The sequence below is a fragment of the Muscardinus avellanarius genome, assembly GCF_963383645.1.
Source record: "Muscardinus avellanarius genome assembly, chromosome: 16".
NCBI classification, from domain to species: Eukaryota; Metazoa; Chordata; class Mammalia; order Rodentia; family Gliridae; genus Muscardinus; species Muscardinus avellanarius.
In genome coordinates this window covers 1494117-1519472 of record NC_137802.1, presented here as the reverse complement: position 1 = coordinate 1519472, position 25356 = coordinate 1494117, and the positions used below count along the sequence as shown (strand labels likewise).

At 61.3% G+C, this 25356-nt stretch overlaps 2 protein-coding genes across 2 annotated transcripts in view; both read left to right on the top strand.

Annotated features, from left to right (window-relative positions):
- Positions 1 to 2996, top strand: KISS1R (KISS1 receptor; the record flags this gene model as incomplete). The annotated part of the gene is made up of 5 exons (XM_080713049.1): positions 1 to 202; positions 601 to 725; positions 1530 to 1665; positions 2002 to 2234; positions 2601 to 2996. The coding sequence occupies 5 exons, from the start codon at positions 1 to 3 to the stop codon at positions 2994 to 2996; spliced, it is 1092 nt and encodes a 363-aa protein (XP_080569175.1).
- A 10734-nt stretch (positions 2997 to 13730) lies between these two features.
- The window catches only part of ARID3A (AT-rich interaction domain 3A), a gene marked incomplete at both ends in the record, with an annotated part of 29109 nt that continues 17483 nt past the window's right edge, over positions 13731 to 25356 (top strand). The window contains 2 exons of the mRNA XM_080712869.1: positions 13731 to 14119; positions 15072 to 15402. Of these exons, the coding sequence (XP_080568995.1) occupies positions 13731 to 14119; positions 15072 to 15402 (720 nt within the window). The remainder of the gene's footprint in view (positions 14120 to 15071; positions 15403 to 25356) is intronic.

Genomic DNA, 25356 nt, shown 5'->3' with positions numbered 1-25356 from the left:
ATGGACGCCGGGCCCAACGCGTCCTGGGGGGCGCCGGCCAACGCGTCGGCCGCCCCCGGGCCCGCGCCGCGGCCGCTGGACGCCTGGCTCGTCCCGCTCCTCTTCGCCGCGCTGCTGGTGCTCGGGCTGGCCGGGAACTCGCTGGTCATCTACGTGGTCTGCCGCCACAAGCAGATGCGCACGGTGACCAACTTCTACCTCGGTGAGTGCGGGCGGCGGCGACCCCGGCCCGGGCGCCCACCCGCGGGCTGGCCTCCGAGTGGAGGCCGCGGGCCTCCGCCGGCGACCTCGGCCCTGGCTTTTTTTTTTTTTTTGGAACCCAGGGTCATGCTGCCCCCGAGCCCCACCCCCAGCCCCGATTTTTATTCTTTAGTGGGAAACGGGGTCTCACTGAGTTGCCAGGGCCTCGCTAAAGAGCTGCGGCCGGCCTCGAGCCGCGATCCTCCCGTCTCAGCCTCCCCAGCGCCGGGGCGACCCCGGTGGGTGGCTCCGAGTCTCCGCTGTGCGCGCGCGTGCCGGGTGCCCGCCCCGCTCCTCCAGGCCAGGGTGGGGGTGGGGGTCGCGTGGGGACCCCGCGCGTGACCCGCGTCCCGCCTGCAGCCAACCTGGCGGCCACCGACGTGACGTTCCTGCTCTGCTGCGTGCCCTTCACGGCGCTGCTGTACCCGCTGCCCGCCTGGGTGCTGGGGGACTTCATGTGCAGATTTCTCAACTACATCCAGCAGGTGCCGCCGCGGGCGGGGGGCCGGGCTGGGGGCCGGCGGGGGAGGGGCGCAGGCACCCAGAGGAGCCCCGGGCCGCCCCCTGCCATCCCAGTAACTCGGGAGGCTGAGACGGGAGGATCGCGGGTTCAAAGCCAGCCTCAGCCAGTGTAGCGAGACCCTCGGCAACTCCGTGAGACCCCGTTTCAAAAAATAAAAAAGCCCCAAAATGTAGGGCTGTGGGTGGGGTGTAGCTCGGAGGTGCAATGCCCCTGGGTTCCATCCTCGGTGCTGCAAGAAAAAAAAAAAAAAAAAAAAAAGAATAAAAGAATCGGGCTGGGGGTGGAGCTCAGAAGTACAGTGCCCCTGGGCCCCATCCCCAGTACCGCAATAAATAAATAAATAAATAAATAAGCAAGCAAACCGGGCGCGGGGGCGCACACTTGTCGTCCCAGCACTCGGGAGGCTGAGACAGGAGGATCCCGGTTCGAGGACAGCCTTGGCTACTTAGTGAGGCCCTCTGCAACTCAGTGGGACCCTGTTTCAAAATAAAAAATATAAAATAGGGTTGGGAGGGGTGCTCGGAGGTAGGATGCCCCTGGGTTCCATCCCCAGTACCTAAATAAATAAATACTAAGAAAATAAAAAAAAAAATGGAATAGGGCCGGCGGTGTAGCTGGGACCGAAAGCGCGCCGGGGGCTCGCCCCCAGCGGAGCGCAAGGCCCTGGCGGGCGGCGGCGGGGCCGGGCTCGGGTCGTGGGCGCCTGGACGGCCCCGCAGCGCCCCCTGCCGCCGGGCGACCCAGGCCCACCGGCGCGGCCTTGCAGGTGTCGGTGCAGGCCACGTGCGCCACGCTGACCGCCATGAGCGTGGACCGCTGGTACGTGACGGTGTTCCCGCTGCGCGCCCTGCACCGCCGCACCCCGCGCCTGGCGCTGGCCGTCAGCCTGGGCATCTGGGCGGGTGAGTCCGGCGGGTGGGGGTGCAGGGGCCGCGGGCTGCGGGGTGAGTCCGGCGGGCGGGGGGTGCAGAGACCCCGGGCTGCGGGCGGGGGGTGCAGAGACCCCGGGCTGCGGGGTGAGTCCGGCGGGCGGGGGTGCAGAGACCCCGGGCTGCGGGCGGGGGGTGCAGAGACCCCGGGCTGCGGGGTGAGTCCGGCGGGCGGGGGTGCAGAGACCCCGGGCTGCGGGCGAGGGGTGCAGAGACCCCGGGCTGCGGGGTGAGTCCGGCGGGCGGGGGTGCAGAGACCCCGGGCTGCGGGCGGGGGTCGCCCGGGCGCCTCACCCGGCCGTGGCGCAGGCTCGGCGGCCGTGTCCGCGCCCGTGCTGGCCCTGCACCGCCTCTCGCCCGGACCGCGCCCCTACTGCAGCGAGGCCTTCCCCAGCCGCGCCCTGGAGCGCGCCTTCGCGCTCTACAACCTGCTGGCGCTCTACCTGCTGCCGCTGCTCGCCACCTGCGCCTGCTACGGAGCCATGCTGCGCCACCTGGGCCGCGCCGCCGTGCGCCCTGCGCCCACCGACGGCGCCCTGCAGGTGCGCAGCCCGCGGGACGGGGCGCCCCGGGGAGGGGTCTGAACCCGATGGGGGGTGGGCGTGCAGGGCCCGAGGCCGAGGGGCTGGCACGCCCTCGGCTTCTGACCCCCTACCCAGCTGCCTTCCGGCCCTGCTTGCCACCTGGGGGCGCCGCCATGCGCCCTGCGCCCACCGACGGCGCCCTGCAGGTGCTGCAGCTGGCCTGGGCCTGGGGGAGGGGTCTGAGCCCGGATGAGGGGCCGTCCAGGGTAAGAGGCTCAGGGGTTGGCACGCCCTGGGCTCCTGACCCCTAACCAGCTGCCGTCGGGCCCTGCTTGCCACCTGGGGGGGCGTCCGCGCCGGCTCCTGACCCCGCCCTCCCCGCAGGGCCAGCTGCTGGCGGAGCGCGCGGGCGCCGTGCGCGCCCGGGTGTCGCGGCTGGTGGCGGCCGTGGTGCTGCTGTTCGCCGCGTGCTGGGGCCCGATCCAGCTGTTCCTGGTGCTGCAGGCGCTGGGGCCCGCGGGCGCCTGGCACCCCCGCAGCCACGCGGCCTACGCGCTCAAGACCTGGGCGCACTGCATGTCCTACAGCAACTCGGCGCTCAACCCGCTGCTCTACGCCTTCCTGGGCTCGCACTTCCGACAGGCCTTCCGCCGCGTGTGCCCCTGCGGCGGGGGGCGCCCGGCCCGCCGGACCCCCGGGCCCGCCGCCGAGCTGCGCCCCCTGGCCGCGCGCCCCGGCCCGGCCCCGCCCCCGGCAGGCCCCGCCCCGGCGAGCCGCTGACCGCCCGCGGCTCTGAATGTCCAAGTATTTCAGCCCCGATAACCCACCGACGTGAATGGCCCTCTGCTGGCACCGGGAACCCAAGTCGGCTGTTGGTGTAGAAATGGGGGCCCCAAGGCTTCTCTTTCTTTCTTTTCTTTTTTTGCAGTACTAGGGATGGAACCCAGGGGCATTCTACTTCTGAGCTACACCCCCAGCCCTATGTTGTATTTATTTATTTATTTATTTATTTATTTTTATGGTACTAGGGATGGAACCCAGGGGCTTTTCTTTTCTTTCTTTCTTTTTTTTTTTTTTTACAGTACTGGGGATAGAACCCAGGGGCATTCTACTTCTGAGCTACACCCCCAGCCCTATGTTGTATTTATTTATTTATTTATTTATTTATTTTTATGGTACTAGGGATGGAACCCAGGGGCTTTTCTTTTCTTTCTTTCTTTCTTTCTTTTTTTTTTTTTTTTTTTTACAGTACTGGGGATAGAACCCAGGGGCATTCTACTTCTGAGCTACACCCCCAGCCCTATGTTGTATTTATTTATTTATTTATTTATTTATTTATTTATTTATTTATTTTTATGGTACTAGGGATGGAACCCAGGGGCTTTTCTTTTCTTTCTTTCTTTTTTTTTTTTTTTTTTTTTTTTTGGTGGTACTGGGATGGAACCCAGGGGGTTTCTACCTCCGGGCTATACTCCCAGACCTTTTATATTTTATTTGGAAACAGGGTCTCACTGAGTTGCTGAGAGCCTCACTAAGTAGCTGAGGCTGGCTTCGAACCCGCGCGATCCTCCCGTCTCAGCCTCCCAAGCGCGGGGATGACAAGCGTGCGCCTCCACGCCCGGCCCCAGGAGCTTTTCTACCCTTAGGCTACACTCCCAGACCCATTTTATATTTTGTTTGGAGACACGGTCTCACCAAGCTGCTGAGGCTGGCTTCGAACCTGCGCGATCCTCCTGTCTCAGCTCCCAAGCCCGGCTCTATGTTTTATTCTTTATTTCTTTCTTTATTTTTATTTTTGCGGTACTGGGGGTGGAGCCCAGGGGCATTCTACCTCCAAGCTACACCCCCTGCCCTGTTTTCTATTCTTTATTTGGAAACAGGGCCTCGCTGAGTTGCGGAGGCCTCACTAAGCAGCTGAGGCTGGCCGCGAACCGCGGTCCCCCGGGCTCAGCCTCCCGAGAGCGGGGTGCCGCGGCGGCCCCATCCCCGCCCTGCGGCTCTCGGCCCAGGGCGCAGACGTTCCCGCCCTCTGTTTCCTGCGGTTGACGTAGGAATAGGAACAATGCGAGCCCTCGGGCCTTCGAACCCGGCGCGAGCGCGTCGCTGTCGCCACCTGGCGGCCATCGATGTAGTTACGTAAATAAATCTCCGGGCCGGTGCGGACCGCCGGGCCCTGGAGGGACGGATCCTCAAGTCACCCCAAAACGGGTTTCTGCAGCTGGGGACGTGGCTCAGCACGCTCCAGGCCCCAGTCCCATCCCCGACACGAAGAAAACTCAATAAAAGAGAGTTACAGGCCAGTGTCTGCTTGTTCGCTCATTTATTTAATTTATTTTTGGTGGTACTGGGGGTGGGACCCAGGGGTCTTCTACCTCCAGGCCATGCTCCCAAACATATTTTATATTTTATTTGGAAACAGGGTCTCACTAAGTTGCTGAGAGCCTCACTAAGTAGCTGAGGCTGGCTGCGAACCCGTGCGATCCTCCTGTCTCGGCCTCCCCAGCGCGGGAATGACAAGCGTGCCCACCACGCCCGGCTCAAGTACTAGAATTTAAAGCGTTCATCACCACGCTCGGTTCCTTTCTTATTTTTATTTTGAAACTAGGTCTTGCTAAGTGGTCCACGCTTGTCATCCCAGCACTTGGGAGGCTGGGGCAGGAGGATCGCGGTTCTCAGACAGCCCCAGCTACTTAGAGAGACCCCGGTTCAAAGTAAGGAGTAAAAAAAAAATAGGGCTGGTGGCGAAGCTCAGGGGTAGAAAGCCGCTGGGTTCCATCCCCGGTATTGCCAAAATAAATAAATTATATTAAATAAATTATAAAAAAGGGAGCTGGGTGATACATGCTTGTAATCCCAGTACTTTGGAGGGGATTGAAACAGGAGGGTTGCAGGTTCAAAACCAGCCCCAGCTACTTAGTGAGGCCCTCCACAATTTAGGGAGATCCTGCTTCCAAATAAGAAATAAAATCAAAGCCGGGCGTGATGGCGCACGCCTGTCATCCCAGCATTCGGGAGGCTGAGGCAGGAGGATCGCGGTTCGCGGCCAGCCTCGGCTACTTAGCGAGGCCCTCCGCAACTCAGTGAGACCCTGTTTCAAAATAAAGATTAAGAAAAAGGGCTGGAGATGTAGCTCGGAGGTAGAATGTCCCTGGGTTCCATCCCTAGTACTGCAAAAGAAAAGAGAAAAAGAAAAGAAAATCGGCCTGGGGTAGAATGTCTTTGAACTCAATTCCCAGTAGAAAAAATAATTTTAGAGCACCCCTTGGTGCAACCTCTAGTATTACACACACACACACACACACACACACACACACACACACACACACACAGATTCTACTCAAAAGAGCAGGCCCCCAAGGAGCCCATCAGCATGGCAATCTCCACAGGAAGACAGACAGATTAGTGACCTCCAGCAGAGAGCGGCCTTCCAGCCACAACCTGAGGCCAAACCTCCCTCATCCCAAGTTTTCTGGAAAATTCAAACAACCAAGAGAAGGCGGGCTTGGTGGCACAGGCCTGTAGCCCCAGGAGGCTGAGACGGGAGGCTAGCAGGTTAGCAGGTTTGAGGCCAGCCTCCCCCACTTTTTGAGACCCTGAGCAACTTAGCCTGGCGCGGTGGCACACACTTGTAATGCCGGTACTTGGGAGGCTGAGACAGGAGGATCGCAGGTTCAAAGCCAGCCTCTGGCAACTTAGGGAGGCGCTCCGCAAATAAGACATAAAGTCGGCTGGAGGTTTAGCTCAGAGGTAGATGCCTCTGGGTTCAATCCCCAGGGCCACAAAAATAAATAAGTAACAAAGCTGGGGCGCCAGGCGTGGTGGCGCACGCTTGTAATCCCAGCACTTGGGAGGCCGAGATTGGAGGACCTCAGGTTTGTGGCTAGCCTCAGCTACTTAGTGAGGCCCTCTGCAATTTACTGAGACCCTGTTTCAAAAAAAATTTTTTTTTGGTACTAGGGATGTGACCCAGGGGCATTCTATCTCTGAGAGCTCCACCCCCAGCCCGATTTTTTATTCTTTCTTTCTTTCTTTCTTTCTTTCTTTCTTTTTATTATTATTATTATTATTTTTTTTTTTTTTGGTGGTACTGGGGTTCCTGGAAGCCCTTCTTCCTCCGGGCTACACTCCCAGACCTATTTTATATTTTTGAAACAGGGTCTCTTACGCCAGCACGGCTGGCTTCGAACCTGCGCGATCCTCCTGTCTCCGCCTCCTAAGCGCGGGGATGACAAGCGTGCGCCACCACGCCCGGCCTTATTTATTTTGAAACAGGGTCTCACTGAGTTGCAAAGGGCCTCACTAAGTAGCTGAGGCTGGCTGCGAACCGCGGTCCTCAGGTCTCAGCCTCCCCAATGCTGGGGTTACAAGTGTGTGCCACCGTGCCAGACTCAAAAATTAAAAAAAAAAAAAAACAGAACTCATTATAATGTAGTTTAAGACTGGGGACTGGGGACTGGGGCTGTAGAGAGACAGGGTACCTGCTTAGTATAGAAAAGGCCCCAACACTGCAAAAATATATAAACACTAACAATAACCTGGATGTGGGCACCCTCGCCTGTAATCCTGATACTTAAGAGGATAAGAGAGTGTCCCAGGTCCCAGGCCAGTGTTGCAATTTGGGGAAGTCCTCTGCAACTTACTGAGTCATTATTTCTCTTTTTTATTGCATGGGGGGGGGGACTGACCCCAGGGGCATTCCACTCTAGGTAGCCCCCTTTTCTATTCTTCATCTTGAAACAAGGTTTCACTAAATTGCAGAGGGCATCACTGCAAACCTGAGATGCTCCCCTCTCAGCCTCCCAAGTACAGGGATTACAAGTGGCAGCCACACTCCCGCTGAGACATTGTTTCAAAGTTAAAAAGTAAAAGCCTGGCCTGGGGGGTGCAAGCTTGTCATCCCAGCAGGAGGCTGGAGCAGGAGCAGGGCGGTTCTCGGCCAGCCTCAGCTACTTAGTGAGGCCCTCTGCAACGCAGGGAGACCCTGCTTCAGAATAAAGAATAAAACATACGGGTGAAGGTGTAGCTTGGAGGTAGACTGCCCCTGGGCTCCATCCCCAGACCCACGAAATTAATAAATAAATAGGTCTGGGAGTATAGCCCAGAGGTAGAAAAGCCCCTGGATTCCGCCCCAAGTACCACACACAAAAAAACTAAATAAAATAATACATAACAAAAAATAAACTTATCTGAAATTCACATCTAACTGCAAATCCAAGAAGAGCTCAGAATCTGGGAGAATTGGGGTGCAACTGATGGGGCACTTGCCCAGCATGCATGAGGCCCTGGATTTAATCCCAAAACAGGAGGGAAAAAATAAAAACGAAAACTAAAACAACAGCAACAAAAACTAGTTTCTTCAAATCTGACCCGGAAAATTCCCTTCTCCGGTGAGACGTCGCCACCTAGCGGTGAGAGCGGGAAGCGCGCCTCCCTGGCTGCAGTACCGCCGGCGGCCGGCAGGGGGCGCCCCGCTTCCCCGCCCGCAGACCTCCCTGGGCGCTGGGGACTCACTGCCCCCTGGCACCCCAACCCGGGCCTCGCACCCCGGCCTGAAGCGGCTCTGCTGTCAACTGGGAGAAGCAGAACCGCAGAGGAAACTTCCAGGGCCCGAGGCTCTTCTGTAATGAGGGTCCTTTTTATGAAAAAAAAAAAAAAAACAAACTTAAAATGACTTTTTTTTTTTTTTTTTTGCGGTACTGGTAGAACCCAGGGACATTCTACGTCTGAGCTACACTCCCTGCCTTATTTGTTATTATTTTTTTATTTTATTTTTTATTTTTTGGTGGTACTGGGGTTCCTGGAAGCCCTTCTACCTCCTGGCTACACTCCCAAACCTATTTTAAATTTTTTAAATTTGGAAACAGGTTCTCTTAAGCCAGCGAGGCTGCCTCCGAACCAGCGCCGTCCTCCTGTCTCAGCCTCCCGTGCGCTGGGATTTCCAGCGTGTGCCACCACGCCCGGCCTCCTCCTCCTTTTTTGGGGTGCTGGGGATGGAACCCGAGGGCGTTCTACCTACAACCCGCGGCCTAGATTTTTATTCTTTATTTTGAAACCGGGCCTCACTAAATTGCAGAGGGCCTCACTAAGTAGCGGAGGCTGGCTGTGAACCTCTGATCCTCCCGTCTCAGCCTCCCAAGTACTGGGATTACAAGTGTGTGCCACCACGCCAGGCCTCTTTTTTTTTTTTTTTTTTTGCAGTTTGAACCCTGGGGCATTCTACATCGAAACTACACCTCCAGCTCTATTTTTTACTCTTTATTTTTGAAACAGGGTCCCACGGAGGTGCAGAGGGACTCACTAAGTAGCTGAGGCTGGCCGTGAACCTGCGATCCTCCCGTCTCAGCCTCCCCAGTACTGGGATTACAAGTGTGCGCCACAACACCCGGCTTTCGTCCCTTTTATAATTTTTATTAGGAAACGGAATCTTGCTAAGTTGCTGGGGCTGGCTTTGAACCTGCAATCCTCCTGTTTCGGGCTCCCAGGTACTGGGATTACAGGTGTGCCCTATCACGCTTGACTTTCTGTGGGTGTTTTAACTTAGTGGAGTCTGGGTGAATTTGTAAGAATCTGTAAGAGGAGAAAGCCAGGTGTGGTGGCGCACACTTGTAATCGCAGCGTTTGGGGGACTGATACAGGAGGATCGCAGGTTCGCAGACAGCCTCAGATACTTAGTGAGGCCCTGTGCAACTCAGTGAGACCCTGTTTAAAAAAAAAAAATCCGGGCGTGGTGGCGCACGCTAGTCATCCCCACGCTGGGGAGGCGGAGACAGGAGGATCGCGCAGGTTCGAAGCCAGCCTCGCTGGCTTAGGAGACCCTGTTTCCAAATAAAAATATAAAATAGGTCTGGGAGTGTAGCCCGGAGGTAGAAGGGTTTCCAGGAACCCCAGTACCACCAAGATGATGATGATGATGATAATAATAATAATAATAATAATAATGAAATAAAAGACTAAAAAATAGGGCTGGGGGTGTAACTCAGAGGTAGAATGCCCTTGGGTCCATCCCCTGTACCCTAAACACACACACACACACACACACACACACACACACACACACACACACACGCACACACACACGCCTCAGAGGACGGTCCGTCCAGGGACCCTTACAGGGCTGTGGTCCCTGGACCCACTTTACAGCTGGAGACAGACCCACTACATCCACACGGCTCACCCGGGCGTCCGGGGAAGGAGCCGGCCAGTCTGCGTATAAATTCCCCGCTCGGGGCCGGGGCTAAAAATAGAAACCCACCGTCGGGAGGCCGCAGCCCCCACCCCCACCCGGGCACCGCCGCCCCCTCCGGCCCTGCGGGGTATTACTCCTCGGGCTTGCCCACCTTTCTCGATTTTTTCTTTTTTTTTTTGCGGGTCTGGGGATGGAACCCAGGGGCATTCTACCTCCGAGCTCCACCCCAGCCCTATTTTTATTATTTATCTGCAAAACGGGCCTCACTGAGTTGCAGAGGGCCTCGCCAAGTAGCTGGGGCTGGCCGCGAACCGCGATCCTGCCGTCTCAGCCTCCCGAAGGCTGGGACGACAAGCGTGCCCACCACGCCCGGCTTTTTATTTTTAATTTTTTTAATGTAGAAGCCGGGTCTCACTCCGTCGCAGGGGGCCCCCGCAAAGTTGCCGGGGCTGGCCGCGAACCCGCGATCCTCCCGTCTCGGCCTCCCAAGTCCTGGGACGACAGGCGTGCGCCCCCACGGGCCTCCATTGAAAAATACTGAGCGACCGAATGGGGGGTGGGTTACCAGTATGGGGGGTGGGTTACCAGTATGGGGGGTGGGTTACCAGTAGCCTCTTGCAGACAGACAGACAGACAGACAGACAGGCCCACGGCCCTCGGCGCACGGGTCGAAGGTTGCCCCGCCGCCCCGCGACCCCGGGGGCTTGGCACGACCCTCCCCGTCCTGCAGCCGGGAGGTGGGGGCGCCCAGGACTCCATGCGGGACCCCCCGGCCCCTCCCGGGCAGGGCCCTGGCCCCTCCCGGGTCCGCTCCCGCGCGCCCCGCTCCCAGGGACCGCCCCGCCGCCCTGGGCTGGCGGCCCCTTTGACAGACGGGGAAACCGAGGTCCTGGGGCCCAGCCCAAGGGACGGAGGCGCAAGTCCAGCCCGCAGCTGCAGCCTAGGGGTCGGGGGAAGTGGGACCGGGGCCCCGCCCAGGCCGGACCGCGTCCTCCCGCCCCGACTGTCCGCGAGGACGAGGCCCGACCCCGCGCCCGCCCCGCGCTCAGGCCCCGCCGCGCCCTCTGCGCCCCGGCCGGGGCGCGCACTTTGCCCACGGTCCCTAGGCGGGGGGCGGGGCGTCCCGCGGCGCTGCTTCCCCCTTCCCTTTTATTATTTATTATCATTTAAAGGGGCCGCGACCCGCAATTTCGCGTCCGCGCTCTCCCCGCTCCCCGGCCCCCTGGGCGAGGCGTGCGTGGCGGGGCCGAGCGCGGGAGGCCGGGGGCGCCGGGCGGAGGGGAGGGGGCCTCGCGAGACCCCCCCGCGTCCCGGGCGGGCGCTGAATCACCGGCGAGGTATTTGCATCTGAGAGCGATTTGTCACCCGGTGATTTGTCTGCGGGGCGTAGCGGTGGGGGAGGGGCGGGGCCGCGCGGGGCCCTCGTACCCGGCGGGCGGCGGCGCGGACGCGCAGGGATCGGTGAGTCCGCGCGCGGCGCCGGCCCGGGAGCAGCAGCGCGCAGCGGCGCCCGGGAGGCCGGAGCCGGAGGCCAGGGGCCGGGAGGCCGGAGCCGGAGGCCGGAGGCCAGGGGCCGGCCGCGGCATGCGCCCCCCGAGCCGCCCCGCGCGGTAAGGCCTTTGCAGCCGGGCTGCGTGCTGGGCGCCCCGGGAGCCCGGGGAGGGGTCCCCAAAGTTCAGAGCAGGCGCGGGGGAGGCCCGGGCCGGAGGCTCGTCCCCGCCGGACCGGGGGACCTCGCCGAGCCCGTGCGCCGGGGCGGGGGGCGGCTGGGGGTCCCGGCCGGCGGAGGAAGTGGGCGCCCCCCCTCCCCCGGGGATTGCGGTTTTCGCCCCAAACCAGGTGTTTGCTCGGAGCCCCCAAGGGCTCCCGGGACCCTCCCCAGCCTGGTGGGCCCCAGGCCGGGGGGGCTCGGATCCCCGGCGTCCAGACCCCCGTCGGGGTGGGGGTCCCCGGGAAGAGCCCCTTCCCCATTTCCAGAGCTCCGACACAAAAGGGGGCGCGCGGCCGCCGCGGGGCCGCAGGGGACCCCCCCAGGCAAAGGCTGCTTTCCAAGAAGGCTTTGAAATCCGGACCCGGGTGTGTTTTTTGTTTTTAGTTTTTTTTTGGCCGCTGCTGGGGTTTTGCTTTTCCCAGTTCCTCCTCGGGGGCCCCCTCCCCACTTTCTCAGCCCCCTCCCCGCCCTCGCGGCTCCCTCCCCCTCCCCCGCTTTCCTCTGCGGAGTGAGGGGCCCCTTTCGCCACCCGCGGGCCCCAGTCTTGCACAATTCTTTAAATAACCGTGTTTTGCAAAGCCGGCCTGGCCGAGCGGGTGACCTCCCCCCAGCGTGGGGAGGGGGAGGGTGTGGCCGGCTCCCCGCCCCCCCTCCAGCCAGGTTAACGACCCCCCAGCACCCTGCCCGCCCCGCCTGCGAAGGCCTCTGCGTGGGGCTGTCATAAAGTGCGGGGTGGGGGCCGGAGACAAAGGACTGGGGGGGAGGGGTCTGCAGGGTGGGCGTCGCCGCTTGGGGTTAATGGAGCCCTTGGGGGACCCGGCCGGCAGGCGCTCGGGGTTCCCACCTGCCCCCTCCGCGGCCGGCCTGGAGGACGGTCCGGCGCCCCTCCCCCAGGGCGACCCGGAAGGGTCATTAAACCCGCCGGCCTGCGAGGGGGGTGCGGGCCGCGGCTTCCTCTGGCCTCTTCCTTCTGCCCCCCAAGAGGGGGCGTCGCCTGGAGCGCTTCCGTGGGGGGGCCGTCTTGAAGTTGTCAAGGTGGGGGAGGGGTGTTGGACCCGGCCAGAGACTCCAGAAACCTGCCCTCAGCACTTCTCGGCCGGTGGGGGGCTGGGGGCTGCTTTGGAACCTCTGGGGGGACGGGCTGGCCTGGTCACTCCGGCGTGGTGGCCCTGAGAAGGCCTTTGTACCCTGGGACCCCCCCTCAAGTGGACGGCGGTCACCAGCCCCTGGGGGAGGCGCCTCCCCCCAGACCCATGGACTTTCCCCCCTTCCTGCCTCTCTGATGGAAGCCCCAGGGGCCTGTCTGTGTGTGTGGGGGCCTGGCCCATGGCCCCCAGTCTCGGGATGGGTGGTCACTGAGCTGCAGCCTGCTGCTGGCCGGGGGGCTCTCCCTGCCCCCCAGGCCCTGTCCCGTGGGCCCCAGGAATTGTGTATGACCCTTGGGGTTCCTGCGTCAGGCTGGGCTGGGCGGCTCCTAGACCCCCCTGTCTTGAAGGACTCAAGTCTTCATGGCGCCCCTGACCCCGTTTAGGAGCTGCCTGGGCGGGTGGGGGTCAGGGGGGCCTGGGCGCCCGTGCTCACCTCTGCAGGGCCCCCAACATCCATGCCCAGAGCGCTGGCCTCGGGGTTGGGGGCAAGCCCAAGGCCCCCCGGGGCGGGAGGGGGGCAGCCAGGCCCGTTGCATTCTGGGGCATTTGCTTCACTTTGGGGGCAGAGCTGGGAACTCCAGACTCCTGTTTTCCTGCAGAGTGTGGGAGACTTTGACAGTCTACCTCCCAGCCCCCAGCCGGCTCCCAAACAGGACCTGGATGCAGAGAATGGGGTGGGCGCCCTCATCGCGTGGTGAAACTGAGGCAGGGCGGGGGAGAGGCCGGGCCAGGGCCCCAGAGAACAAGCGCTCAGTGGGCGCCAGCGGTCGCTGTCTCTGTCCCTCCGAGAAGGGCATTTTCGGGGCCCTCTCCCCAGCCAGGCTGCCCCACGCGGGCCACGGGCAACCTCAGAACTCAGAACCAGAACCCACACGGGCCGCGGGGTCTGGAGCTGCCGGGAGCCAATCAGAGGCGGCGGACACCTGGCCCCCACCCCCACCTTGCTTATGAAGCAATAACCCCAGGCCTCCCTGGCAGTCAAAGACACTGTTTTCCTGCTGCCCAGACCAGGGGCGCGACCCCTGGAGCCAGGCCCGCAGGAGGGCAGAGGGGGAGATGGGAGACCGCGCCCCCAGGCTTCCAGGCCTGGAGGAGGTGTGAGGGATTTTCCCAGGGGTCTTTGCGGTCACACTGCGGAGGGGGGGTGGATGATGGTCTGACCCCTTGCCTTTTTCTGTCCTGCTCTAGGTTTCTGCAAACGTGTGAATGATCCCGGCAACCGCTGCCTGTGGGTGACCGGCCGGCCCCCCGCTTTGAAGGAGGCGCCCCCCCACCCTGCCCGCCACTGGCATGCCCCGCCAGCCTTCAGCCTGAGCCGGCGGCCCCGCCCCCACACCCCCGCCACCCTGCACTGCCCCAGCTCCCCCGAGGCCCCCACGCTGCAGTGCGGCCGGGCCCCCTCCCCGCAGGGGCCACGGCTGCCGCCTGCCCCCGGTGCCCGGGGTGGCAGCGGCCCGGCCCGCAGGGCGATGAAATTGCAGGCCGTGATGGAGACCTTGTTACAGCGGCAGCAGCGGGCCCGACAGGAGCTAGAAGCCCGGCAGCAACTGCCCCCCGAGCCCCCCGCCGGACCCCCAGCCCGGGCCCGGGTCCCCCCAGAAGAGGACAGAGAGCCTGACAGCGCCCGCATGCAGCGGGCACAGATGGCCGCGCTGGCCGCCATGCGTGCCGCCGCTGCCGGCCTGGGGCATCCACCCAGCCCCGGGGGCTCCGAGGATGGGCCCCCCGGCTCCGAGGACGAGGACCCGGCCCGCGAGGGGCCCCCGGGTTCCCCCGCCCTGCCCGGCCCGGGCCGGGAAGGACCTGGACATGCCGGAGAAGACGAAAGCTTCCAGGACACGGCCTCTGACGATGACCTGTGAGTGGGGGCGTCCGGCAGGACATCTGGGGGGCTGTGGTGGTCTGTCTTTCTGTAAACTGGGAGCTGGGGCACATAACTGTGTCCTTGGAAAGCAGCTAGAAATGAGACAGAATCTCTGTGGCCTCCACCCTGGACCAACTCTGGGTGGTAGAACTTTCCAGATGATGGCGGATATGTTCTCCATGGCACCATTGACCGGGGGAGCTGCTGTCAGGTGGGGCCGCTGGACACTTGAGCTGTGTCCCGTGTGACCAGAGGTGTGGCTTTCTTGTTATCTAACATAGCAGATGACCTGGCCACTTGTGGGGACAGAACCCCGGGGTGCAGGGCAGATAAAGCCTACAGCCCACCCGGGCGTGGGGGCGCACGCTTGCCATCCCAGCCTTCGGGAGGCTGAGACAAGAGGATCGTGGCTTGAGGCCAGCCTCAGCTTCTTAGTGAGGCCCTTTGCAGCTCAGTGAGACCCTGTTTCAAAATAAAGAATAAGAAATAGGCCTGGGGGTGTAGCTCGGAGGTAGAATGCCCCTGGGCTCCATCCCCAGTAACACACACACACACACACACACACACACACACACACACACACACACAGAGGCCAAGCAGGGTGCTTGGTATGGGGAGGGCCGACAGCAAGCTTGGTGGAGGGAACAGCTTGCCGGGGTGATTTGGGGCCTGGCTAGAAACCTGTTTCCGGGGTGGAAGGGCGTGTGCCCCGGGGTCCAGGCTGTGAGGGGGCTTCATTCTAGAATCAGTGTTGGGAAGAGCAAGTCTCCCCAGGGCGTCAGCGTCCTGAGTTCACCAGCCTTGCTGCCTAAGCCGCTGGGGCGGGGTGAGGGCCTGCTATCCCCCTTTTCAGATGGGGAAACTGAGGCTGGGGCCAGGTGGGCCTTACCGTGGGCCTGGACCGAGCCGGTGTCCTCTCTCCTGAACGTGCCCTGTGCCCACGCAGGAAGCCCAAGTGGGAGGAGGAGGAGGAGCTGGAGGAGGACCTGGGGGAGGACGACGAGGAGGAAGATGATTACGAAGAGGAGGAGGAGGAGGAGGAGGAGGAGGAAGAGGGGCTGGGCCCCCCGGGGCCCGCAGGGCTGGCCAACGCCGGCCTGTTTCCCCGCAAGGCCCAGCCCGCCCAGGGCTTCCGTGGAGACGGGGCTCCCAGGGCGCTGGGCGGCCCCGAGCGGCCGGGCCCCGGGTCTGCGCACCCCGGAGGGGCTGCCCACGTGCTGCCCCAGCCGCAGCCTCCAGACCACGGGGACTGGACGTACGAGGAACAGTTCAAGCAGGTGGGTGGCGCGGCGCCGGGTCGGTGAGGCTCCGCAGGCCCGGGTGCGCGGCAGGGCCCCGGGTCAGTCCAGGCCACTCCCAAGCCGGGCCGAGCGGGTGCTACCACTGAGATGCCTCCACGGCCTATCTCAGGACTCGGGAGGCTGAGACAGGAGGATGGCAGCTTGGCGGCCAGCCTCAGCTACTCAGCGAGGCCCTCTGCAACTCAGTGAGACCCTGTTTCCAAATAAAGAATAAGAAATAGGGCTGGGGCCCGCGCATGGTGGCGCAGGCTTGTCATCCCGGTGTTCAGGAGGCTGAGACGGGAGGATCAGGGTTCGCAGACAGCCTCAGCTACTTAGCGAGGCCCTTTGCAACTTAGTGAGACCTTGTTTCAAAATAAAGGATAAGAAAATGGGGCTGGGGGTGTAGCTGGGAGGTAGAAGGCCCCTGGGCTCCATCCTCAGTACCTTAAGAAAAATAGGTCTGGGGAGGCAGCTCAGTGCTGAAACTTCCTGGGTTTTATGCCTAGTATCCAAAAAAGATTCCTCCCTGTGGCCGGGGTGCATTGGCCAGGGCCGGTGATACGGGGAACGCCGTTTTGGGGGCCCTCTGCAGACCCTCCCAGCAGGACGGCAGAGGGGACCAGGTGTGGCAGGGGAGTCACAGGCGGTGGGTAGGCCCGCTGCCCGGCGGGCGCAGGGGCGGGCGCGGTGACCCTGGGTCGGGGCGTCTGTCCGCCGAGTGGGTGGGTCTCGAGGTCTTTCTGGAGGAGCCACGCGGTGTTGGTCCAGGGGTCCTTGCTGGTAGGAGCTGGCGTGTGTGGTTTGTGGTGGACGTCGAGGCCGAGGCCAGGCTGGCAGGGAGGGTCTCGGGGTCCTCCGTCTATCCCGCAGAGGAAGCAGGGGCCGCCATGGCCCCTCCCTGCAGGCGGCCGGGAGGAGGAAGTGGCCGGCTGGGGGATCCTTTGAAGTTGGGCCGGGCAGATGGAAACCAGATGTGTGGCCGGCCGCGTGCATTCCAGCCCTGGCCAGCTGGGCCCTGCCCTGGACCTCCGGGCGTGGCCCGCAGGAACCGCCTCCTGGCCCAGGACGGCGGCCAGGCGGCCTGGCCCGCAGGGTGGCCCCCGCAGATGGCGGGACTCCCGGATTGGAAGGTGGCTTCCGTCTTTGGCTGTGAGAGACCGCTGGAGAGGGAGCGTGGGCCCGGCCCAGGACACCCGGGGCCACGGCTTCTCCACTCAGTCCCACCAGCTTCCACAGAGCCTCAGGTCCTATGGAAGGTCACATTTAAGGACTGACAATTGGGCACAGAGCCGGGCGTCGAGGCCCACGCTCGTCACCCCAGCACTCGGGAGGCTGAGACGGGAGGATCGCGGTTCGCGGCCAGCCTCAGCTACTTATTGAGGCCCTCTGCAGCTCAGTGAGACCCGGTTTCCAAATAAAGAGTAAAAAAAAGAGGGCTGGGGGTGGAGCTCGGAGGTAAAATGCCCCTGGGCTCCATCCCCAGACCCGCAAAAGAAAAAGAAAGAAAGAAAATTAGATGCGGTAAAAGAAAGGGACCTGCGGGCCGGAGCGGGGACTAGAAGGGGAGGGGGACTCAGAGCCGCCAGGCACCCCAGGACCCGGTGGGGCGCCCCGCCTCTGGCTCCTGGGCCTGCCCTGGAGGTGCCGGGTGGGCAGACAGCCAGTAAAGGCGGCACCTTTCCTGGGTGTGCCGGGCGCCTCTTGCTTGGCCCCAGCTGCCTGCTCAGGGGCTCGGCCCCGAGAGGACGTTCCAGCTGCCACGTTGTCTTTCTGTTTGGACAGCAGGCTGAGCCTGCGCTCTGCGAGTCAGCCCCCGCCTGCTGCGTGCCTCAGTTTCCCTCTCCCAGGGGAAGAGTGCTGACCCAGGTTACAGTTTGCAGATAAGCCCCGCCCGGGTGCGGTCGGGCAGGCCTGTAATCTCAGTACCTGGGAGGCCGAGACGGGAGGATCGCGGGTTTGAGGACAGCCTGGGCTATTTAGTGAGGCCCTTTTGCAACTCAGTGAGACCTGGTTTCAAAATAAAGAATAAAAAATAGGACCGGGGTGTAGCTCGGAGGTTGAATGCCCCTGGGTTCCATCCCCAGACCCAGAAAAAAAAAGGGCTGGGGTGTAGCTCAGAGGTAGAGCGCCCCAGTTCAGTCCCTGGTGTCTAGATCACACAGGCACCACGAAGTCCATCGGGCCCGGGGCAGGGCCGGCCAGTAGCCCTTGGGGTCTGAGGTCGCGGGGCTCCCGCTGAGAGGTCTGGGGAGCGAGGTGATCCAGGCAGAGATGGGGGCCGGGACGGGGTCGGGGACCCCACGACCCTCCGTGTGTTGGGCAAAGGCCGTCACCCAGCTTGTCTGGGGGGCACCGCAGGCCGGGTCGGAGGTATCCCGGAGGCAGGGACCATGCGGAGGGTTATCCAGGGCTGAGAAAGGGAAACTGAGGCCAGGGGAGGGAGGGAACCTCAGAAACTGGGAGTCGGGCTCATGTTTTGTTTTGTTTTTTCTTTTGCAATACTGGGGCTGGAACCCAGAAACATGCTGCCTCTGAGCTCCACCCCAGCCCTATATTTTATTCCTTATTTTGAAACCGGGTCTCTCTGAGTCGCAGAGGGCCTCGCTAAGTAGCTGAGGCTGGCCGCGAACCCCGATCCTCCGGTCTCAGCCTCCGGAGTGCTGGGATGACGAGCGTGCGCCCCATGCCCGGCTTGCATTTTGTTTTTTCTTTGGAAACAGGGCCTCACTCGTCTGCCGAGGGCCTCTCTCCGCTTGCTGAGGCTGTCCTCCATCCTGCGATCCTCCTGTCTCAGCCTCCCAAGGCCTGGATGGCAGGTGCGGTGTGCGTCACCACGCCCGGCTTTCCCATGTGTTTATTGAGCGCGGACTGCGCGCCTGCCCGCAGCAGCTGGGATTGGGATTGGGCCGAGGGGGGATGGGGCGCCTGGCGGTGTTGTCTGGGGATCCAGGAGGGGCCCCAGGAGGCCATAGCTGAGCTGGCTGAGCCTTGGAGGGCCTGGAGGAGCCAGGTGCACCCAGGAGAGGTCTGGCCGGGCGGGAGGGAGGCTGAGCTCAAACAAGCCCGAGCGCTTTGGAGGCTGTTGGCGTTTGGAGTGTCGAGGCGCAGGCGGCCTGATCCTCTCCCGTCTGCAGCTGGTACCGGCCGCCCTCCGCCCAGCTGGCCCGGCACCTGTGCCGCGGCCCGTGCCAACAGCAGTCCTGTGGCCAGCCGGGCACATGCCGGGGCCGTGTTGACTCTGGTGCGCGCCCCTCCCTTCCTGACACGTGGCGTCCCTGGCCGGCCGGCCGCCGCTTGGCACCGTCTCGGCCTCTTCCTCCCCGGTCTTGGCAGAACCCTGGGCTGGCTTCCGCAGAGCCTTGACAGCTGTGAGCTTCCGCCGCGAGGCCGGCCAGGCCGGGGAGGGAGCCAGGTTCCTTGAAAACCAGGAACCTCGCCCGGCTCGCCCGGCGCGGTGGCGCACGCTTGTAATCCCAGCGTGAGACGGGAGGATCGCGGTTCGCGGCCAGCCTCAGCTACTTAGCGAGGCCCTCTGCAACTCAGTGAGACCCGGTTTCAAAATAAAGAATAAAAAATAGGGCAGGGGGTGGAGCTCGGAGGTAGATGCCCCTGGGTTTCATCCCCAGTACCACAAAAGTAAACAAAAGAAAAACTAAAATAGGGGGAGCAGGTCTGCGTTTAATCCCCAATACTGCAAAAAGAAAAAGTCAGAAAGTGGGACCTGGCTGCTCCGGCTTGCCCTGAGGCCTGGCCTGGGGCGGCTGCGTCACCCTGTGATTAGGATCTCGGCTCTTGGCATCGGACGCACATCCTGGCGGCTTCCTGTCACCCACACGGCCACGCCTGGCCTCCGGGAGTAGCTGGCGTGGGATTTGAGGCCTGCTGGCTCCTGATCCCGAACGTTCAGCCGCTTCAGAATTTAAGCTTCAGCCAATTTAAACTTCAGTAAATATTACACCTATATTTTCCCAAAATTTCTTTTCACTTATTTATTTTTTTACTTTATTTATTTTTTTTTTTTGTAGGTCTGGGGATGGAGCCCAGGGGCATTCGACCCCCGCGCTACACCCTCTGCCCTATTTTTTTTCCTTTACTTTGAAATGGAGTCTCGCTGATTTGCGGAGGGCCTCACTGAGTAGCTGAGGCCGTCCGCGAACCCAGATCCTCCGGGCTCAGCCTCCCGAATGCTGGGATGACAAGCGTGCGCCCCCACGCCCGGCTCTTTTTCCTTTTATTTTTTGTGTGTGTATGGTACTGGGGATTCAACCCAGGGGCCTCTGAGCTCCACCCCCAGCCCGTTTTAGTTTTTATTTATTTATTTATTTATTATTATTATTTTTTTTTTTTGGTGGTACTGGGGTTCCTGGAAGCTCTTCTACCTCCGGGCTACACTCCCACGGGCTACACTCCCAGACCTAGTTTTTAACTTTATGTGGAAACAGGGTCTCTTAAACCAGCGAGGCTGGCTCCGAACCAGCGCGATCCTCCTGTCTCTGCCTCCCAAGCACGGGGATTACAAGTGTGCGCCACCACGCCCGGCATTTTTATTTATTTTTTTAAAACAGGGTCTTGCTAGGTTGCTGAGCCTTGACCCCTGGCGCTATCTCCCAGCGCCCCCGCCCACCCCGCATTTACCAGTCCTGGACATTTTCTATCAGAGGAGTCACAGGCCGTGTGGCCTTTGTGTCTGGTTCTTTCCCAGAGGGCCATGTCCCCGTGCTCATCAGCGCTGGAGCTGTGTGTCAGCGCCTCGCTCTTTTTCGAGGCTGTGTGATATTCCAGCATGCACACGATGAGGCTGGAATGACCCGTTCACCGTTGATGAACGCGTGGGCCGTTTCCACCTTTTGGTATGATGCCATATAAGGTCTCGTGTGGACGTGTGTGCTCACGTGTCTCCTGGGCATGCATATTCCTAGAAACGGAACTCCTGCGTGGGGTGGTAATTTCATATTTCCCCGTTCCAGGGAGCTGCCTGGTGGCTTCCCTGGGGCCCCTCGCCCTTCACGGTTCGCCAGCCCCGACGCAGGCTGGTTCTGTCCTCAGCCGTCCTTGGTGGGGTGGTGTGAGATCTCGCTGCATTTGTGTGCATGCGTGTGTGCGTGCGTGTAAGCGTGTATGGTGCTGCGGATTGAACCCAGAGATGTATGTCCCCGGCCCTATTTTTTTTTTGAAACAAGAGTCGGGCGTGGTGGAGCACACTTGTCATCCCAGCATTCGGGAGGCTGAGGCAGGCGGATCGCGGTGAGGACAGCCTCAGCTACTTAGTGAGGCCCTCTGTGACTCAGTGAGCCCCTGTTTCAAAATAAAGAATAAAAAATAGAGCTGAGGGTATAACTCAGAGGTAGAATGGCCCTGGGTTCCATGCCCAGTACCGAAAAAAAAAAAAAAGGAAATGCAGAAATAAAGCCCAGAGTGGTATTACCGGCCTGTGTTCTCAGTACATGGAAGGCTGAGACAGGAGGATCACAGATTCAAGGCCAGCCAGACTCAGCAACTTACGAAGACCCTGTTTCAAAATAAAAAGTAAAGCCGGGTGTGGGGGCGCACGCCTGTCATCCCAGCATTCGGGAGGCTGAGACAGGAGGATCGCAGGTTCGAGGGCAGCCTCAGCCAGTAGTGAGACTCTCATCAACCTAGTAAGACCTTGTTTCAAAATAAAAATAAAATAGGAAGCCGGGCACGGTGGCGCAGGCTTGCAGTCTCAGCCTCCCAGGTACCCGGATGACAGGTGTGTGCTTTCTCCCCGGATGTGTTTTTATAAAATCCACTCTGGATTGCAGCAGGCTACCGGGCAGCATTCCTGGGAGGCAGAAGTGGACGGCCGGGCCCTCGGGCCCTGCCTGGCCTGGGGGACCTTCCCCTCCCGGTCACACCTGGTGTCGTGCCTGAAGGTAGCGGAGCTGTTTTGCGGTCGCCGTTTTTCTTGTTTTTTTCCTTGTTTTTTTTTCTCTTGCTGTTATCACCGCGGCTGCCCGCCCGGGTCGAATATTCTGCGCTCATTCTTCTGAGCCGCGCGGAGTTTTCCTTCTGGGGGCTGGATGCCAGCGTCCGAGCGCCGGCCTCGGTTCCCTGCCTCCTGCAGAGCTCACTGGTCCAGGGAGCACCTCTGGGCTCACGGGAGCGGCCTGGGGCAGTGTGGGCGGGGGCTGGGCAGTGGCCCCCGGGTTTCCTCATTCTGCCCCCCAGACCCTCAGGCTGCTGGGAGGCGGTGCAGGACACAGCTCTTGCAAGATCAGGGCTGGACTGGGGGAAAGGAATGGACGCCGAGCTGCCCACAGGAAGGGGCGTCGGAGCCAGGGCTCCGCAGGGTGCGTAAGAGCTCACCCGTTAGAGCCAGGCGTGTTATTTCAGTCCTTGGGAGACTGAGACAGGAGGATTGAAGGTTCAAGGCCAGCCTCAGCCACCGTGTGAGCACACTTGTCATCCCCGCGCTTGGGAGGCTGAGACGGGAGGATCGCGCAGGTTCGAAGCCAGCCTCAGCTACTTAGTGAGGCTCTCAGCAACTTGGTGTGACTCTGTTTCTAAATAAAGAATAAAGCCGGGCGTGGCGGCGCAGGCTTGTCATCCCAGCATTCGGGAGGCTGAGACCAGAGGATCGCAGTTTGCGGCCAGCCTCGGCTACTTAGTGAGGCCCTCCGCAACTTAGTGAGACCCAGTTTCAAAATAAAGAATAAAAAATAGGGCTGAGGGTGTAGCTCAGAGGTCGAATGCCCCTGGATTCCATCCCCAGACCTACAAGAAAGAAAGAAAGAAAGAAAGAAAGAAAGAAAGAAAGAAAGAAGGAAGGAAGGAAGCAAGCCCGGTATGGTAGCGCAGGTTTATAATCCCAGCATTCGGGAGGCTGGGACGGGAGGACCGCTACTTAGTGAGGCCCTCCGCGACTCAATGAGACCCTGTTTCTAAATGTAAAATAAAAACTTGGGCTGGGGGTGTAGCTTGGAGGTAGAATGTCCCTGGCCTGGGTTCCATCCCTAATACTGCCGAAAAGTAAAAATAAAAAATAAAAGGATAGGATTCTGGGAGGCCCGCGTGGGGCTGGAAGGGCGCCCTGGCAGGTTGGAGCCGGCCGGGCGTCCTCGGCGGGGCGCGCTGGGCAGAGGCGAGGTCGCCCCTGGGCCTCGAGGGCGGCGATGGCCGGTGTGCGAGCAGAGCTCGTCCGGCAGCCGGGAGCCGGGCGAGGGTGTGGGGCGCCGGGGGCAGCGCCCGCCTCATCAAAGGCACTGTGGCTGCTGGCGCGGGGCCAGCGGGCTGTGGCGGGCCAGGGGAGGGCCCTGCCCGGCAGCCCTGGCACTGTGCCCCGGCCCGTGCCAGCCGGAGCCGCACTGACTCAGCCGGAAGACCTTATCTGGCCGCGGGGTCACCGCCGCCCCGGCCTGGCTCTGCACCCGCGGCCGCTGCCAAGCGCCGGGCAGGGCCACGCTTTCTAATAACACACGCGGCGGCTGGGAGCGGTGCCCGGCGGGCAGAGCGTCCCCGGGTGCGGAGCCGGGGCTCAGCAGGGTGGCACGCCACTGGGTGGGGGCGCGAGGTCCCCTCTCCTGGGGCATGTGTGTCCCTGGGTCCCTGTGGACCGAGCCCCTGTGCATGTTCAAGAGGTGGGCACGCTTGTATTGGAGAGGCTGAGACCGGAGGATCGGAGGATCGTAGCTCGTAGCTCGTGGCCAGCCTCAGCTACGTAGCCCTTTGCAACTTAGTGAGACCTTGTTTCAAAATAAAGAATCAAAAATAGGGCTGGGGCTGGGGCTTGGAGGTCGAATGGCCCTGGGTTCCATCCCTAGTACGGCCCTGGGTTCCATCCCTAGTACGGCAAAATAAAAAAAGAGGTGGCGAACACCTGTCAGCCCGGTACTCAGGAGGCTGAGAGGAGGATCGCAGGTTCGAGGCCGGCCTCGGCCCCTCCAGGACCTTCCTGGGCTTCTGTAAGGTGTGCGGCGTGCCGGTTTCCCAGGGGCTCCCCGAGGCTCCATCTGGCAGTGTGTTTTGTGTGAATCCCCTCCTCCCAGGCCCCGCCCGGCGCCGGCTGGCCTAGGTCTGACTTTGTGCAGCCCATGGGGTTCGGCCCGTTTCGCGGGGACCCGGGGAGCGCGTCTAGACACACTCGGGGCCTGGGTCGGGTAGCCCAGCCTGCATCCCAGGCATCCCAGCGCTCTGTGCGGGGCGTGTCTCTCTGGGCTGTTTGTTTGCGCCTGGAGCAGAGTCAGCAGTCCTCCCCCGCTGTCCTCCCCCACTGCCCGCCGGCCAAGAACCAAGAAGCGGGAGGCTGCCCGGGGCCTGTTAACCATTAGCCTCCCGCCCGGGAGCTGGGTCAGTGTGGTCACTAGCTACAGCTGACCACCCAGGAGCCGGTCAGCCCTGGGGATTGCTAAGCCAGCTCCGGGCCGCTCTGGGCCTGACACAAAGGCCCCAGTCCACGGACCGGCCATCCTCACCCTGAATTCTCTCTCATCCCAGACACACCACCGCGGCCCCACAGGGGACCCGGCCTCCGAGGGTCATTTCGCCGTTTTCTTTTTTTTTTTTTTAATTTTTTTGTGGTTCTGGGGTCTCTAGAAGCCCTTCTAAACCTCTGGAATACACTCCCAGACATACATACATATTTATATATATATATATATATATTTTTTTTTTTTTTGAAACAGGGTCCCTTTTTTTGTTTTGGTGGTACTGGGGTTCCTGGAAACCCTTCTACCTCCGGGCTACACTCCCAGGCCTATTTTATATTTTTATTCGAAAACAGGGTCTCTTAAGCCAATGCGGCTGGCTTCGCACCTGCGCGATCCTCCTGTCTCCGGCTCCCAAGCGGGGATGACAAGCGTGCCCACCACGCCCGGCATTCCGCAGTTTTCTGCCCCGACCCATTCCCAGACTGAGATTGGCCCAGCCGGGAGCAGCTGGGGTGCCGCCTGGTGGGTGGGCACAGGGGGCGGGGGCAGCCCGCCTCTTCTCCGTCTCCACAACTAGAGGACAATTTGGGGTCACAGGGTTAAATGGTAACTAATCTGGCCATTGAAGGCTCCGGCGGGGCCGCGGCCTTGCCTGTGTTCAGGGCGGCTGGGCCAGGGTCCCTGGGGCCCAGAGGGGCGGCGGGAGAGTCGGTGTCCCCTGGCGCCCCGCCCCGCGCTGCAAGGGAGCGCGTTCTGCCCCGGCCAGTGCCCCCGCAGTGGACCCCCTCCGGCCTTACACACACGGCCGAGGTCACAAGGGAGAAGGCACAGTCAGGCTCCAGAAAGGAAGCCGGGCGTGGCGGCGCAAGCTTGGAATCCCAGCGCCGGGAGGCTGAGACGGGAGGAGCGTGGTTCGCGGCCAGCCTCAGCTACTCAGCGAGGCCTCTGCAACCCAGTGAGACCCGGTTTCCAAATAAAGAATAAAAATAGGCCTGGGGGTGCAGCTCCGGAGTCGAATGCCCCTGGGCTCCATCCCCAGTACTGCAAATAAAAGGGGGGCTGTGGGTGCAGCTCGGTGGGAGAGTGCTCACTTAGCATGTGTGAAGATCTGGGTTCAGTCCTTATCATTGCAAAAGACAGACAGACAGACACACACACACACACACACACACACACACACACACACACACCCCTAAGGAAGGTCCTGTATCCAGCAGATGGTCAGGGAGCGGGCGCTGGGGGATATGAATGAGGTTTCCGCATCTCGAAGCCAGCGGATGCCGGATACTCCGACCTTTTTTGGGGTTAGCTGGTCCCGGGGCCGCAGCTGTTTCAGCGTCTTGGGCAGAATGTCCGATGTCCGTCACCTGCGTCTGAGCCTTTTTGCGGGCCTGGGGATGGAACCCAGGGGGCATCCGACCTCCGAGCTACACCCCCAGCCCTATTTTTTATTCTTTATTTTCTTTTTCTTTCTTTTTTTTTTTTTTTTGCGGGTTTGGGGATGGAACCCAGGGGCATTTGGCCTCCAAGCTACACCCCCTGCCCTACTTTTTATTCTTTA